This window comes from Salmo salar, chromosome 23, assembly GCF_965601325.2.
Source record: "Salmo salar chromosome 23, fSalSal1, whole genome shotgun sequence".
Classification (NCBI taxonomy): domain Eukaryota; kingdom Metazoa; phylum Chordata; class Actinopteri; order Salmoniformes; family Salmonidae; genus Salmo; species Salmo salar.
The window spans coordinates 5,671,244-5,688,574 of NC_138313.1; the positions used below are offsets into that span (position 1 = coordinate 5,671,244).

A 17,331-nucleotide genomic window follows, 5' to 3' on the forward strand; every position below is an offset into this window, starting at 1 on the left:
GCTTGAGACATGTTGGTTTTACAGACTCAATCAGGGACATGTTGAAAATGTCAGTGAATACACCTGCTAGTTGGTCAGCACATGCCCGGAGCACACGTCCTGGTAATCCGTCCCTGCCCCCAGCCTTGTGTATGTTGACCTGTTTAAAGGTCTTACTTACGTCGGCTACGGAGAGCGTGATCACACAGTCGTGCTCTCATGCATGCCTCAGTGTTGCTTGCCTCGAAGCGAGCACAGAAGTGATTTAGCTCGTCTGGTAGGCTCGTGTCACTGGGCAGCTCACGGCTGTGCTTCTCTTTGTAGTCTGTAATAGTTTGCAAGCCCTGCCACATAAGAAGGGGCATCGGAGCCGGTGTAGTATGATTCAATCTTAGCCTTTTATTTACGCTTTGCCTGTTTGATGGTTCATCGCAGGGCATAGCAGGATTTCTTGTAAGCTTCCGGGTTAGAGTCCCACACCTTGAAAGCGGCAGCTCTACCCTTTAGCTCAGTGTGAATGTTGCCTGTAATCCATGGCTTCTGGTTGGGGTATGTACGTACAGTCACTGTGGGGACGACGTCCTTGATGCACTTATTGATAAAGCCGGTGACTGATGTGGTGTACTCCTCAATGCCATCGGAAGAATCCCGGAACATGTTCCAGTCAGTGATAGCAAAACAGTCCTGTAGTTTAGCATCTGCTTCATCTGACTACTTTTTCATAGACCGAGTTGTTGGTGCTTCCTGCTTTCATTTTTGCTTGGAAGCAGGAATCAGGAGGATAGAGTTGTGGTCAGATTTACCGAATGGAGGGCGAGGGAGAGCTTTGTACCCGTTTCTGTGTGTGGAGTACAGGTGATGTAGAATTTTTTTCCCCTCTTGTTGCACATTTAACATGTTGATGGAAATTTGGTAGAACTGATTTAAGTTTCCCTGCATTAAAGTCTCCGGCCACTAGGAGCGCCGCCTCTGGGTCAGTGGTTTTCTGTTTGCTTATTTCCTTATACAGCTATCTGAGTGCGGTCTTAGTGCCAGCATCTGTGTGTGGTGGTAAATGAACAGCCACGAAAAGTATAGCTGAAAACTCTCTAGGCAAGTAGTATGGCCTGCAATTTTTCACAATATACTCTACTTCAGGCGAGCAAAATCTAGAGACTTCCTTAGATTTCGTGCACCAGCTGTTGTTTACAAATATTCACAGACCACCCTCCCTCGTCTTACCGGAGTGTGCTGTTCTATCTTGCCGGTGCAGCGTATATCCCGCTAGCTGAATACCCATGTCATTCAGCCACGATTCCGTGAAACATAGGCTATTACAGTTTTTGATGTCCCGTTGGTAGGATATTCGTGATCATACCTCATCTAGTTTATTGTCCAATGATTGCACGTTGGCAAGTAGTATTGACGGTAAAGGCAGGTTTCCCACTCGCCTTTTCCGGGTCCTGACCAGGCATCCGGTTCTTTGTCCTCTGTACCTGCGTTGCCTCCACTTGCAAATAACGGGGATGATGGCCCGTCGGGTGTTTGGAGATTGTCTTGTGCTTCTTGCTTGTTGAAGAAAAAATCTTAGTCTGAAATAGGTTACAAATAACGCGGGAAAAAACACATAATAGCACAATTGGTTGGGCGCCCGTAAAACTGCTTCCATTTCTTCCTGCGCCACTCCAATACCTTGACTTTGTTGTCCTTAAGCCATTTTTCCACAACTTTGGAAGTATGCTTGGGGTCATTGTCCATTTGGAAGACCCATTTGCGACCAAGCTTTAACTTCCTGAGTGATGTCTTGATGTTGCTTCAATATATCCACATAATTTTCCTTCCTCATGATGCCATCTATTTTGTGAAGTGCACCAGTCCCTCCTGTAGCAAAGCACCCCCACAACATGATGCTGCCACCCCCATGCTTCATGGTTGGGATGGTGTTCTTCGGCTTGCAAGCGTCCCCATTTATCCTCCAAACATAATGATGGTCATTATGGCCAAACGGTTCTATTTTTGTTTAATCAGCCAGAGGACATTTCTCCAGAAAGTATGATATTTGTCTCCATCTGCAGTTGCAAACAGTAGTCTGGCTTTCTTATGGTGGTTTTGGAGCAGTGGCTTCTTCCTTGCTGAGCGGCCTTTCAGGTTATGTGATATAGGACTCGTTTTACTGTGGATATAGATACTTTTGTGCCTGTTTCTTCCAGCATCTTCAAGGTCCTTTGCTGCTGTTCTGGGATTGATTTGCACTTTTCGCACCAAAGTACGTTCATCTCCAGGAGACCGAACGTGTCTCCTTCCTGAGTGGTATGACGTATGCGTGGTCCCATGGTGTTTATACTTTCATACTATTGTTTGTACAGATGAACGTGGTACCTTCAGGTGTTTGGAAATTGCTCCCAAGGAAGAACCAGACTTGTGGAGGTCTAAAAATTTTTTTTCTGAGGTCTTGGCTGATTTCTTTTGATTTTCCCATGATGTCAAGCAAAGAGGCACTGAGTTTGAAGCTAGGCCTTGAAATACATCCACAGGTACACCTCCAATTGACTCAAATTATGTCAATTAGCCTATCAGAAGCATCTAAAGCCATGACATAATTTTCTGGAATTTTCCAAGCTGTTTAAAGGCACAGTCAACTTAGTGTATGTAAACTTCTGACCCACTGGAATTGTGATACAGTGAATTATAAGTGAAATAATCTGTAAACAATTGTTGCAAAAATTACTTGTGTCATGCACAAAGTAGATGTCCTTACCGACATGCCAATACTTTAGTTTGTTAACAAGAAATTTGTGGAGTGGTTGAAAATGACTCCAACCTAAGTCTAGGTAAACTTCTAACTTCAACTGTAAGTAGCACTTTAAAGTATTTTTACTAAAGTACTTTACACCACTGTGTCATGACGTTGGCCTGTGGGTAAGGTTTATGACCCCCCCCCCCCCCATAAATACCTTTCTCCCTTCCCCTCTCTGACCCTACTGAAGGACTTGAATAGCCTGTGTTAAATATAGAGAGTCTGGGAACATCAAACAAATGGGGAAAAGGAACCATATTTTGGTAATAAAACCAGTTGGAAATATGCTTGGGAACGTAATGAGTATGTTTGTCAGTTCGGTTGTCATCTGAGACATTATGACTGATGACAGGACGACATAAACTGTACCTGAGAAAGTATACACCCTCTAGTTATCAGAGTAACATGGAATTGTTATGCAATTGAAATGTTTGATATTGAAATTGTTTGTTAGGAGATTAAATGTAATTTTAGTTTCCAAATGAGAGAATTGGGTTTTCATAAGGAAAGTGCCCTGCTTGATCAGTGGCCCACCCCTGTGAAGAGACAGGGGTTATAAACGATGAAACACATCCTTCCCCCTCTCCACTATATAAGCCTTTGACGAAAAGATAACCACGTGGTTCCAGTACGTGAGGTCTGCAGCCTCTACGTTAGAAGGACACCCGTCAAGTACAGAACTAAGCCAACCTCGGCATGAGCTTTGATGGCGAATGGTATGAACTTTGAGCTTATTCACTACAGAAGTGATACTTCCTAGCCGTTGAGTTAGCAGCGGCCGCTGTAGACGTGGGCTAGGAAAGGACGGACGACGGCTCCAGTCTAACAACGAACAGACGAAGATACCACCACGTATCCAATTTACCACCAGAGACATTCTTCCGAGGACAGGAAGAGCTGTTGGCCAACCCGGCCAGCATCTACGACCAATCTACCGAAGCGCAGCTCAGAGTAAATATTTATTGCATTTTCCTTTTCCAAATGGGCGGTAATTTAGAATGCATAAGATAATGTATTTACGATAGCATAGCTGCTGTTTCTTTATTCCTAAGTCTCCCCGCTCTTTCACTCAAGCCCAACCCCCTTTCTTTGTGTAACCAGCTTTCATACAGGTTCCGTCAACCAGGGATGTTTTCTGTATGACATCATTTGTATTCTGTGTATTTGTAATTCTGTGTGATTGGTTTAGGTATTTAGTAAATAAATAATTAAACCCAATTTTGTATTGCTGATTCAACTTGTTAGCCAGGGTTCGTGAAGATAACCAAGAATTTACAACTTTCATTATGAGACTGAAAATAAGATGATTAAGATGACGGCTATCGATGTAAAAGATGACTAAGTATTTTAAGAGTTCATTCGGAGGATAACGGCTCTATAAACGTTCTTCCGTGGTGCCCCGACTTTCTAGTTAATTACATTTACATGATTAGCTTAATCAGGTCATATTAATTACAGAGAAAGGATTTTATAGAATAGCATGAAATATCACTTAATCTGGCATAGCCAAAGACACGACAACTGCCTGGCATCATCCATTTGGTTAAGCATGGTGGCTGCAGCATCATGCTGTGGGGATGTTTTTCAGCGGCAGGGACTGGGAGACTAGTCAGGATCAAGGGAAAGATGAACAGAGCAAAGTATATATAACCCTGTGACGTACCTTTTGCTCTTCCTGAGTGAAAGAGGTGCGCACTTTGACATGCAGTCCAGCAGCGAGTCAGAGGGATTAGGACACCTGGACACATTTTCTAAATCTGCCTTCATTCCCCTTTTAAGATAAATTACCATAATCTAAATGTGATATCTGTCATTCTGAGCACTGTGGTTGGACGCCCTAATGGGTTACGCAACCAATGCAGATGGGTCCATTACATTTCCAAATAATCTGTAAATTAAAATCATCCCGGTCATGTTGTCCGGCGCCACATTTTCCTAACGGAAACCCTGGGGTGTGTCTGGAGCCTAGCAGGTCCATAGAGGCCCAGCCAGCAAGGCAGATCCAGTTCTACTGCAATGTGACCTCAGCAACACACTATTGTCTCAGGCACCGTAATGCTCAGGCTCTGTAATGCTCAGGCGAACTCCAGGAGTGTGATATTTGTTACTAGTCTGTGTAATTCTGGTGGCGATGGCGGAATTCTTCTGTAGATGGTATGTTCAGATAACAGGATGATCTACTTATGTTTCTACCTGGTTGTGAGGGAAAAGAGTCAGGTGTTTTTGTGACTAACGTCAACTGAAGGTTGTGTTTGTGTTTACTTAGGGGTGTGAGGGATTGATCTCCTGTCACCATGGACATGGACACCCAGCCACAAGGCCAGCAGGCAGCAGTACCCGTGTTCCAGCCACAGGTAGGATCCCCTAACCCTAACCCTAACCCAACCACAAGGCCAGCAGGCAGCAGTACCCGTGTTCCACCCACAGGTAGGATCCCCTCACCCTAACCCTCACCCAAACTTAGTACCCTCACCCAAACCGGTTTGGCCGGGGTTGGCCATCATTTTAATTAAGAATTTGTTATTAACTGACTTGCCTAGTTAAATAAAAAATATTAGAACATCACTTTCACCCTAACGCTAACCCAAACACAGCAAACAGCAGTACCTGTGTTCCAGCCACAGTACGATCCTCTTACATTTGTGTTTACTCACAAATACTCATTCATATTTAGGGTAGGCCTAGACTTGAATTTTAAGCCTGTAAATGTAAGTAAAGTACAAATTAGGCTACGGGTGATTCCCAGTAAAGTCGGGAACAAAATGTATGTCAAAATGACTGTATTTGTAAGAGTATTATTAACAATACAGGTTGTAATTTTACTAACCCCTCAATCATACAGTATAGGCAGATGAATGGTGGAGAGAGAGTTAGTATTGATTGAAACTCTGGAGGCTTGCAGAGCTTGACCTCACAGTGAGCAGCTTTTGATACGATAACATTCAGGTTGTTATGTTGCAAATCTGGTCACCGTTGGAGTTTAATAGCAGTATCGTACATAAGCTTCATCAATCTCCTTCATAGCACAAGGATGTTTCTGGCCCCACTATGTACTGAATGGACTTATAACAAAGAGGATTCGCCCGCTATCCATATCCATACATTGAAGAGGAAACGGGAAAACAACAGTTTTTTTCTAACGCAAAAAATTATCCAGTTTTTCTTGTGTATGCAAAGCCAGTGCAATATTAACTGTGAAATCGCCAGGGTGTTGATTTATTTGAATATGTTTAATTGCTAATTGGGTCGTGCACAGAAAAGGAAAGAACGAGAACTAGCATCCCCCACACTCAAGATATCATATTCCAATATAACAGAGTTGTTGTAATAATGATTTCTTCTGTTTTTCACACACTATTTAGCTTAATTTCAGTTTTTTTTTCTCTTTCATTGTCTTAAAATATAGGAAATATATTTAGAAGTAGGCCTAATAACATGCACATTGTTAGTTTATGCAAGATAAGATTTTACAGTTTGTATTTCAAACACCAGTCCTATGCAGATCCAGATATTATTTTGCTTCCTGTTAGACACAGTATGAAGCTGGATGCCTATCAGCAGACGGATCCTTCTCTTTCAACAAGTCATCAATCTATTTCACACTTTTTTTTTTTTCTCAATTTAATCTGCTCGGCAAAAATTCCCCTCCTGAAAATGTGAATTGTATCACATCTCTAAGTCCCGGAGGTATGATGCATATGCATTAGGTAAAGTGGATGAGCTGGTATCATGTGCATTTTTAATGGTGCATTTGCTCTTTGAGTGGGTGAGAGAGATTCTCAAAATGGAATTTGAACGTCGCAGTAGGTTTTGACAGAGTCAGATCTCTCTCTCTGTGTGTATGTGTGTGTGTGTGTGTGAGACAAGGCGGAGGGTTATAAGTGAGCTAACGCACCGTGGTACAGGAACAGATTGAAGAGGAGCAGAGAGAGAAACACCAGCGGGGTAGGGAAGGAAGGATGGAGTGATGAATATTGTATGGCGGTGCTAAGCTGGCTGGGGCTGAGGAGAGATGTAGGTGAAAGAAGAGGGAGGTGAGGAGTACAGACCGAGGCTGGTGATGGGGAGAGGGGGGGGGGGGTGTAGAGGGTGGGTTGGTGCTCTGTGGGAGATGGCACCCTTACTGGCTCCCGCTGGCCTTTTTCTGGCAGCCGCTGGCAGTGCCACACTGTCGCATCACACCTCACATCTCTCCCCCTCTTTCTCTTCCTCTCCCCCTGTCTCGCTCTCTTCATTTATTTTCATCTCCTTCCCCCTCTTTCTCCATCTCTCTATCTCTCTCCCTCTGTCTGTCTCTCCCTCTCTCTCTTATCTTAAATTCTCTGTCAGTTGCTCTGTGTCTCTGTGTCACCACTGATCAGCCCATATCACACGTCATCTATGCTTCTGTCTTCATGCCTTTTCTCTTTTTCTCTCTTCCTATCTCTCTTCCTCTCATCTCCTTGTCAGTGAGTAGCCCAGGGTGTGTGTATCTCTGTGTCACTGGTGGCCACCCTGTCCCTCTGCCATCTCTACAGCACAGGCACATGCTGTCCCTCACAGACATGCTTGTCCATTCCTCTACAATCCCTCACTCTTCCCAACAAGGAGGAGCTTGAGCTAGACACCAAGTCTGATTCCCCAAAGCATAGGCCTAACTTCAGCTCTCACCAACTAAGGGTGTGTTCCTCATTCACATTTATGGCCCAAATTCCCACGATAACTGAAGGAAATTGAGACAGAAAATGATGGACATCTCTGTTACTAACTCCTTTCAAACACGCACACACCTCCCCTTCCGCAAGCTGCAATCTGTACAAACCTCTCCTCTCTGTGCCACTCCTCCTCTCCTCTTGCGGTTTGCCCAGTGACCCCTCTGTCGTCAGGGGTCGAGCTGCTGCGCCTCACCCACTTGTGTGTGTGTGTGTCAGCTGGGAGCGGCTGTGTGTGTGACGCAAGTGCGGGCAATGAGACAGCCTGTCAGTCAGGAGGGCCTGGCTGCCCTTTGAAGGCCAGGCCAGGGGCCGACAAGGTGCCGCAAATGGCCTGTGAAGTTTACATACACTGCCCACTGCTAAACAGATTAGCTCTAATGAAGTGTCTAATGCCGGGCCCCCGCCTGACATAATCTTGCCTGGCAGCCCGGCCCCTCGGCTCACAAAAAAATGGACCCCTCCGGCCCTCTGCGCTCCCCCTCTCCTAGCCCTCCCCAGCCCTGGTTCACCCCTCGCCTTGCCCTCCCCAGCCCCTTGCCCGCTACCCAAGGCGACTCCACGTGGGAGGTGCCCGTTGTTAATCACACTGGACAGTGTGCGATCTGACATGCAAATATAGGTCATTGCATATGTAAATGTGTGATTAGGGGGCCGGCGTGCCAGAACACATTAGTGAGACTGTGCTCTCAGCAGGAGGCTGTCACAGCGCTTTACGGGCTCATGCTAACATTCGTCAAGCTACCATGCAGCGAGTGAAAGCTATGCCCTCGCTCTATTTCTAGATCTAGCTCTCTCTTTTTCTCTCATTCCATTTCTCTCCTCCTAACCTAACACCATGGCCTCTGCTCCTCCACTCCTTCTGCTCTTCTTTTTCCTTCTGCTTTTCTTTGTGTGGAAAAACACTGCAGTGACCACTGTTTCTCTCTCTCTTTGTTCTCTGCGTTTGACCTTGGACGGGGTTCAATATAACATCTGTATAAAATGGTATTTTAAAGGTATGTGTGGGGTACAGATATTTAAAAATAATGTTAAACACTATTATTGCACACAGTGAGTCCATGCAACTTTATGTGAATTGTTTAGCACATTTTTACTCATTAACTTATTTAGGCTTGCAATAGAGTTGAATACTTTTTGACTCAAGACATTTCAGCTTTTTATTTTTAATTAATTTGCCAACAATTCGAAAAACAATATTCCACTTTGACATTATGGGTTATTGTGTGTAGTGACACAAAATCTAAATTTAATCCATTTTAAATTCAGGCTTTAACACAACAAAATGTTGAAAAAATCAAGGGGTGTGAATACTTCCTGTGTGTAACCTTAATTTATATTGTAATCAGATTACAGATACTTTTCAAACACTTGAATACTTCTAGGATTACTTTTAAATTCAGAAAGGAAGTTTGCGTTTAAAAACGGTCACCTTTCTGTCCTCTCAATGACATTCAAAGCAGCATTGGGAAAAAAGTGTTAAGTTTGTTCTGCCTGAGTGAGTCTGACCACAAGTCATATGATGACACACCAAATGCGTTTGACGGATCGCGGGAAAAGAGCAGGAATAGGCTTTTGTAGGCTACAGTCCAAGCTATGTCTACCAATGTTGCGACTGCTGTTGACATCCAAAGTTTATCCAACTTGTATAAACGCTTAGAGATAAGGATGAGAGCAGTGGTGTAGCCTACAGGCGATATGGATATCACTTATTGATATCTACAGTTGAAGTCGGAAGTTTACATACACTTAGGTTGGAGTCATTAAAACTCGTTTTTCAACCACTCCACACATTTCTTGTTAACAAACTATAGTTTTGGCATTTCAGTTAGGACATCTACTTTGTGCATGACACAAGTCATTTTTCCAACAATCGTTTACAGACAGATTATTTCATTTATAATTCACTGTATCACAATTCCAGTGGGTCAGAAGTTTATATACACTAAGTTGACTGTGCCTTTAAACAGCTTGGAAAATTCAAGAAAATGTCATGGCTTTAGAAGCTTCTGATAGGCTTATTGACATCATTTGAGTCAATTGGAGGTCTACCTGTGGATGTATTTCAAGGCCTACCTTCAAACTCAGTGCCTCTTTCCTTGACATCATGGGAAAATCAAAAGAAATCAGCCAAGACCTCAGAAAAAAAGCTGTAGACCTCCACAAGTCTGGTTCATCCTTGGAAGCAATTTCCAAATGCCTGAAGGTACCACGTTCATCTGTACAAACAATAGTACGCAAGTATAAACACCATGGGACCACGCAGCCTTCATACCGCTCAGGAAGGAGGCGCGTTCTGTCTCCTAAAGATTAACGTACTTTGGTGCGAATAGTGCAAATCAATCCCAGAACAACAGCAAAGGACCCTGTGAAGATGCTGGAGGAAACGGGTACAAAGTATCTATATCCACAGTTAAACGAGTCCTATATCGACATAACCTGAAAGGCCGCTCACTAAGGAAGAAGCCACTGCTCCAAAACCGGCATAAAAAAGCCAGACTATGGTTTGCAACTGCACATGGGTACAAAGATCGTACTTTTTGGAGAAATGTCCTCTTGTCCTGATGAAACAAAAATAGAACTGTTTGGTCATAATGACCATCGTTATGTTTGGAGGAGAAAGTGGGATGCTTGCAAGCCGAAGAACAACATCCCAACCGTAAAGCACGGGGGTGGCAGCATCATGTTGTGGGGGTGCTTTGCTGCAGGAAAAAGCATGTGCGAGCAATTAGGCCTACAAACTTGACTGTTACACGAGCTCTGTCAGGAGGAACGGGCCAAAATTCACCCAACTTATTGTGGGAAGCTTGTGGAAGGCTACCCAAAACGTTTGACCCAAGTTTAAATTGTTTAAGGCAATGCTACCAAATACTAATTCAGTGTATGTAAACTTCTGACCCACTGGGAATGTGATTTAAAGAAATAAAAGCTGAAATAAATCATTCTCTCTACTATTATTCTGACATTTCACGTTCTTAAAATAAAGTGGTCATCCTAACTGACCTAAGACAGGGAATTTTTACTCAGATTAAATGTCAGGAATTGTGAAAAACTGAGTATAAATGTATTTGGCTAAGGTGTATGTACATTTCTGACTTCAACTGTACAGAGTGCATTGACGTGAATCGTGGTTGTTGTGATTGGCTGTTCACAAATGCAGATGTGTATTTTAACCCAATAATGGTTGACTTGAAGAAGTTTAAGATGCCTATCAATCATTTGTTTTTGCGACCCAGTGGACAACCAGTGACAATTTTGCTCTTGCAACAGCTGCATAGTGCGGATCGCAGACTGTGGAATACAAGTTTGATGGAGTTTCTACCTTCTAAATTCCTCCATGGTATTGTGCTCCATACTCTCAAAAACTAATTTAATTTAAGAAGTCCACAAGTGGGGCTTTTTATTGCTCAATACAATTTGTGCTGATAAAAAATAAATACATCCGTAGGCCTAACGGACACAATCTCAAGGAGAGCAGTTGTTGCTCGACCACGAGATCATTTGCCAACCATTCAATCTTCAGTCTGCATAGTCATTGCAGCAGATGCAACGATATGTTGATGACAACGATTGTGCTTTCCATTTTGCTTCTTATTATAATGAATACAAGCGTTCTATAATACACCTAGTTTGTGTATCTTACTGTCTGCAAATAGCTAGTTTGTCTTTTCTTAGCAAGTGGTGGCTAAAATAAATTGTGTAAGACACAAACATAAATCGCTAGCTAATACATGTGCTGAGTCAGAGGAAATGAAGCTAGCTAATACAGCCTGATACCAGTCCTGATGTACGCCTAAATCAGCATGTTGTTTGTGCAACAGCATCTTCTAAAATCAGGGAGGAATAGGCAAAGCGTGAATATTTTAGCTACATGATGTAAGAGAAAACATTTTAATGTATCCAAAGATTATAGGGTCCTACTCCCCTGGGACACCCTGTCACAATAAAACATCCATATAAATTCTATTAATATTTGAATTCTTTATTCTATGAACGCCTCCCTGGCTTTTTCAATTGTTGTCATGTCAAACAACACTGTATTCAGAGAGAACACTATTTCATTCTAACTATAAAATTTGAATTACCATTATATTTCCATGATTACAAACATTCACCCAAGTGTTTTAATCTAAATAGCAATTGCAATATTTAGTTAAAAATAAGGCCTCGATTTGTTTTGCCTATATCGAATCAAATTGTATTTGTCACATGCACCGAATACAGCAGGTGTAGACCTTAGTGAAATGCTTGCTTAACCAACAATGCAGTTTTAAGAAAAAATACCTAAATAAGAAATGAAAGTAACAAATAATTAAAGAGCAGCAGTAAAATAACAATAGCGAGGCTATATACATGGGGTACCGGTACAGAGTCAATGTGCGGGGCACCAGTTAATTGAGGTAATATGTACATGTAGGTAGAGTTATTAAAGTGACTATGCTGCTATACTCTGTTATTATCTATGCAATGTAAAAGGAGGGGGGGGGGGGCGGCAATGCAAATAATCTGGGTAGCCAATTGATTAGATGTTCATGAGGCTTGGGGGTAGAAGCTGTTTAGAATCCTCTTGGACCAAGACTTGGTGCTCCAGTACCGCTTGTCGTGAGGTAGCAGAGAGAACAGTCTATGACTAGGGTGACTGGAGTCTCTGACAATTTTATGCTTTCCTCTGACACCGCCTATTATATAGGTCCTGGATTGCAGGAAGCTTGGCCCCAGTGACGTACTGGGCCTTACGGTCAGATGCCGAGCAGTTGCCCTACCAGGCGGTAATGCAACCGATCAGAATGCTCTCGATGGTGCAGCTGAATAACTTTTTGAGGATCTGGGGACCCATGCCAAATCTTTTCAGTCTTCTGAGGGGAAAAAGGTGTTGTTGTGCCCTCTTCACTGTCTTGGTGTGTTTGGACCATGATAGATCGTTGGTGACGTGGACACCAAGGAACTTGAAACTCTTGACCCACTCCACTATAGCCCCGTTGATAATGGGGGCCTGTTCGGCCTGCCTTTTCCTGTAGTCCACGATCAGCTCCTTTGTCTTGCTCTTGTTGTCCTGGCACCACACTGCCAGTTCTCTGACCTCCCTATAGGCTGTCTCATCGTTGTCGGTGATCAGGCCTACCACTGTTGTGTCATCAGCAAACTTAATGATGGTGTTGAAGTCGTGTTTGGTCACACAGTCGTGGGTGAACAGGGAGTACAAGAGGGGACAAAGTACACACCCCTGAGGGGCCCCAATTGTTAAGGGTTGTTGCCTACCCTTACCACCTGGGGGTGGCCCATCAGGAAGTCCAGGATCCAGTTGCAGAGGGAGGGGTTTTTCTCCCAGGGTCCTTAGCTTCGTGATAGGCTTCGTGGGCACTACGGTGTTGAACGCTGAGCTGTAGTCAATTAACAGCATTCTCACATAGGTGTTCCTTTTGTCCAGGTGGGAAAGGGCAGTGTGGAGTGCGATTGAGATTGTGTCATCTGTGGATCTGTTGGGGCGGTATGCGAATTGGAGTGGGTCTATGGTATCCGGGAGGATGCTGTTGATGTGAGCCATGATCAGCCTTTCAAAGCACTTCATGGCTACTGACGTGAGTGCTACGGGGTGGTAATCATTTAGGCAGGTTACCTTCGCTTCCTTGGGCACAGGAACTATGGTGGTCTGCTTGAAACATGTAGGTTTTACAGACTCAGTCAGGGAGAGGTTGAAAATGTCAGTGAAGACACTTGCCAGTTGGTCAGCGCATGCTTTGAGAACAAGTCCTGGTAATCCATCTGGCCCTGCGGCTTTGTGAATGTTTACCTGTTTAAAGGTCTTGCTCACATCGGCTACCTGGAGCGATATCACACAGTCATCCAGAACAGCTGGTGCTCTCGTGCATGCTTTAGTGTTGCTTGCCTCGAAGCGACGCTTTGCTCGTTTGATGGTTCGTCTGAGGGCATAGTTGGATTTCTTTTAGGCGTCCGGATTAGTGTCCCACTCCTTGAAAGTGACAACTCTAGCCTTGAGCTCTAATCAAATCAAATGTTATTTGTCACGTACACATGGTTAGCAGATGTTAATGTGAGTGTAGTGAAATGCTTGTGCCATGATAGATGGGGATGTTGCCTGTAATCCATGGCTTCTGGTTGGGATATGTACGTACGGTCAGTGTGGGGATGATGTCGTCGATGCACTTATTGATGAAGCTGATGACTGAGGTGGTATACTCCTCAATGCCATTGGATGAATCCCGGAACGTATTCCATTCTGTGCACGCAAAACTGTCCTGTAGCTTGTAAGCAGGAATCAGGAGGATAGAATTATGGTCAGATTTGCCAAATGGAGGGTGGGGGAGAGCTTTGTATGCATCTCTGTGTGTGTTGAGTAAAGGTGGTGTAGAGAATCATTTACATTTTTTTCCTCTGGTTGCACATGTGACATGCTGGTAAAAATGTGGGAACACTGATTTAAGTTTGTCTGCATTAAAGTCTTCGGCCACTAGGCGCGCCGCTTCTAGTTGACCATTTTCTTGTTTGCTTATGGGCTTATAGACTTGTTTGAGTGTGGTCTTAGTGCCAGCATCGATCTGTGGTGGTAAATAGACGGCTACGAATAACATAGATGAGAACTCTCTTGGTAGATAGTGTGGTCTTCAGTTTATCAGAAGGTACTCTACCTCAGGCGAGCAATACCTCAAGACTTCTTTAATATTAGACATCGCACACCAAACATTGCTCACCAGCCCAGCCCTAGTGTGTGTGTTGTCCTAGGAACCTCTTCTGTCGTTGCCGCAGGTCTGTGTTCTGTTCATGCAGACTTTGTTTAATTGTGAAACGAATCTGAAGTGAACACATCTAAAGTTGCTCCTTCCCTCCCTCCATCATGACACTGTGCTCTCACCCTCCTCTCATCTCCTCTCCTCCTCCTTCCCAGAGTCTGCCTGCCTGCCTGTGAGGGTGTCCCCGGGTCGTGGTCGGGGCCAGGCACCGGTGACATGTGGCATTGTGATATCTGTCGCCTCCTCTCTCCCTCGACCACACCAACAGACACGTTTACAAAATGGCTGCAAAGGTCACGTTCTGCTCTGTGTGTTTTCACACATCACAACCCCAAGGCTCATTCCAGCCTGTTTTCTTAGCTTTTTAATTTTAGACCTTTCACTGGCGAGCCGAGTTTCAGGGCGCCACATGCATCCCTTGGAAGAGGAGGGCACGGGGGGGGGGGGTTTGTCGCTAGCTGACTGGTCCAACATAAGTCACCTCAAGTGCAGCAGCGTCATGTTAACTGTGATGTGCCATGGCAGACACAGCACAGACACACACTTGAATTATTGTCCTCGTTGGACATAATGATGACCTAATAAGATTTAGTGGTTCAGGAAGAGTCCAAAAAAATTCTGTTAAAGGGATACTTTGGGATTTTGAGTCAGATTAACTCTTGTATACCATTTTGAGGTCTCTGTATCCAGTATGAAGGAAGTTGGAGGCAGTTTCCTGAGCCAATGCTAACAAGTGTTAGCGCATTGACTGGAAGTCTGTGTGTGTCTGCTAGTATGCTAAAATCAAATAAAGTTGAATTTGTCACATGTGCCAAATACAACTGGTGTAGACTTACCGGGAAATGCTTGCTTTACAAGCCCTGCCCAACGATGAAGAGTAAAAAAATGTATTAATATATATTGTAACACATGAGGAATAACGGTTTTTATATAGGTCTGTGTTCTATATATCTATATATATATATCTATATATATATATATATATCTATATGTATATATCTATATATATATATCTATATATATATATCTATAGATATATATATCTATAGATATATATATCTATATATATATCTATATATATATGTATATATATATATATATATATCTATAGATATATATATCTATAGATATATATATATATATATATATATATATATATATATATATGTATCTATATATATATGTATCTATAGATATATATATATCTATAGATATATATATCTATATATATATATATATGTGTATATATATATGTATATATATATATACGTATATATATATGTATATATGTATATATATATACGTATATATATATGTATATATGTATATATATATACGTATATATATATGTGTATATATATATATATATATATATATGTATGTATGTATGTATATATATATGTATATATATATATATATGTATATGTTTATTTATTTATTTGCATTTTTGTCATTTAGTCAGAGCGACTTACAGTAGCGATTATGGTTAAGTGACTTACTTGCTCAATGGCACACTGACAGATTTTTCAACTAGTCTGGATTTGAACCAGCGACCTTTCATTTACTGGCCCAACACTCTTAACCACTAGTCTACCTACCTATACAAGAATGGAGCTATATACAGGGAGTACCAGTACCAGATCAATGTTCAAAGGTACGAGGTAATTAAATTAGATACTGTATGTACATGAAGGCAGGATAAATTGACTAGGCATCAGGATAGATGATAATACGAGCAAAATAAAGAACAGAGTAGCAGCAGCAAATGACGAGTGTAAAAATGTGTATGAGAGTGTGTTTGTGTTGTGTCAGTGTGTTTGTGTTGTGTCAGGGAGTGTGTTTGTGTTGTGTGCGTATGTAGTGCATCTGTGTGGGAGTGTCAATGTAGAGTGTGTCTATATAGTCTAGTAAGTATACGTAGGGTCAGTGCAAGATATAGTCAGTGCAGATAGTTTGGGTACCATTAATTGACTATTTAGCAGTCTTATTGCTTGGGGGTAGAAACTGTCTCGGAGCCTGTTGGCCCGAGAGCTGATGCTCCAGTACTGTTTGCCGGACGGTAGCAGAGTGAAGCGTCTATGACTTGGGTGACTGGAGTCTTTCGGGCCTTTCTCTGACACCGCCTGATATAGACGTCCTGGATGGCAGGGAGCTTGGACCGAGTGATGTACTGGGCTGTACGCACTAAGCTCTGTAGCACTTTGTGGTCAAGGGCGGTGCATTTTCCAGACCAATCAGTGATGCAGCCAGTCAAGATGCTCTCGAAGGTGCAGTTGTATGACTTTTTGAGGATCCAAGGGCCCAGGCCAAATCTTTTCAGCCTCCTGTTTTGGACCATGTTAGTTTGTTGGTGATGTGGACGCCAAGGAACTTGAAGCTCTCGACCCGCGCAACAACAGCCCTGTTGATGTTGGGGGCGTACTCTCCCCTCTTTCTCCTATAGTCCACGATCAGCTCCTTGGTCTTACTGACGTTGAGGGAGAGATTGTTGTCTTGGCAACACACTAAGTATCTGACCTCCTTTCTGTAGGCTGACTCATCACCGTTGGTGATCATATATACCACTGTTGTGTCGTCAACAAACTTGACAATGGTGTTGGAGTCGTGTGGGTCCACGCAGTCGTGGGTGAACAGGGAGTACAGGAGGGGACTAAGCACACACCCCTGAGGGGCCCCCTTGTTGAGGATCAGCATGGCAGAGGTGTTGTTGCCTACCCTCACCACCTGGGGCCGGCAAGTCAGGAAGTCCTGAATCTAGTTGCAGACGGAGGGGTTAATCCTGAATGAATTGTGAATAATGATGAGTGAGAAAGTTAGAGGCATACTGTAAATATCATACCCCTTCCAAAAAATGCTAACTTCCCCTGTTATTGTAATGGTGAGGAGTATGATATTTGTGCGTATAACTTTCTTACTCATCATTATTCACAATTCATTCAGGACTATCCATAATCATGGTTGCATCCACATTAATGTAGAAGTGTTTAGAAACATATTATGTTCTTATTTACAATAAAAGTGACTCCAAAATGACAGAATAAATTATTTTCCATTCATTTCTATTGGGCACAAAATCATCTGAAACACAACCAAAACAAACAGCCAATGCGTCCAACATGTTTCCAGAGTCACAAGC

The 17,331-nt window shown here is 43.0% G+C and overlaps 1 protein-coding gene across 6 annotated transcripts in view; it reads left to right on the plus strand.

The window, feature by feature from the left end:
• Positions 1-17,331, plus strand: part of nek7 (NIMA related kinase 7) — a 140,092-nt gene that overhangs the window by 63,389 nt on the left and 59,372 nt on the right. For 4 of the 6 annotated variants that reach the window (XM_014168702.3, XM_045705878.2, XM_014168704.3 and 1 more), the window contains 1 exon segment: positions 5,022-5,109. The exons of 1 other annotated variant lie outside the window; for it this stretch is intronic. In XM_014168702.3, the coding sequence (XP_014024177.1) occupies positions 5,050-5,109 (60 nt within the window). In that variant the 5' untranslated portion in view covers positions 5,022-5,049. 6 annotated transcript variants of the gene reach the window in all.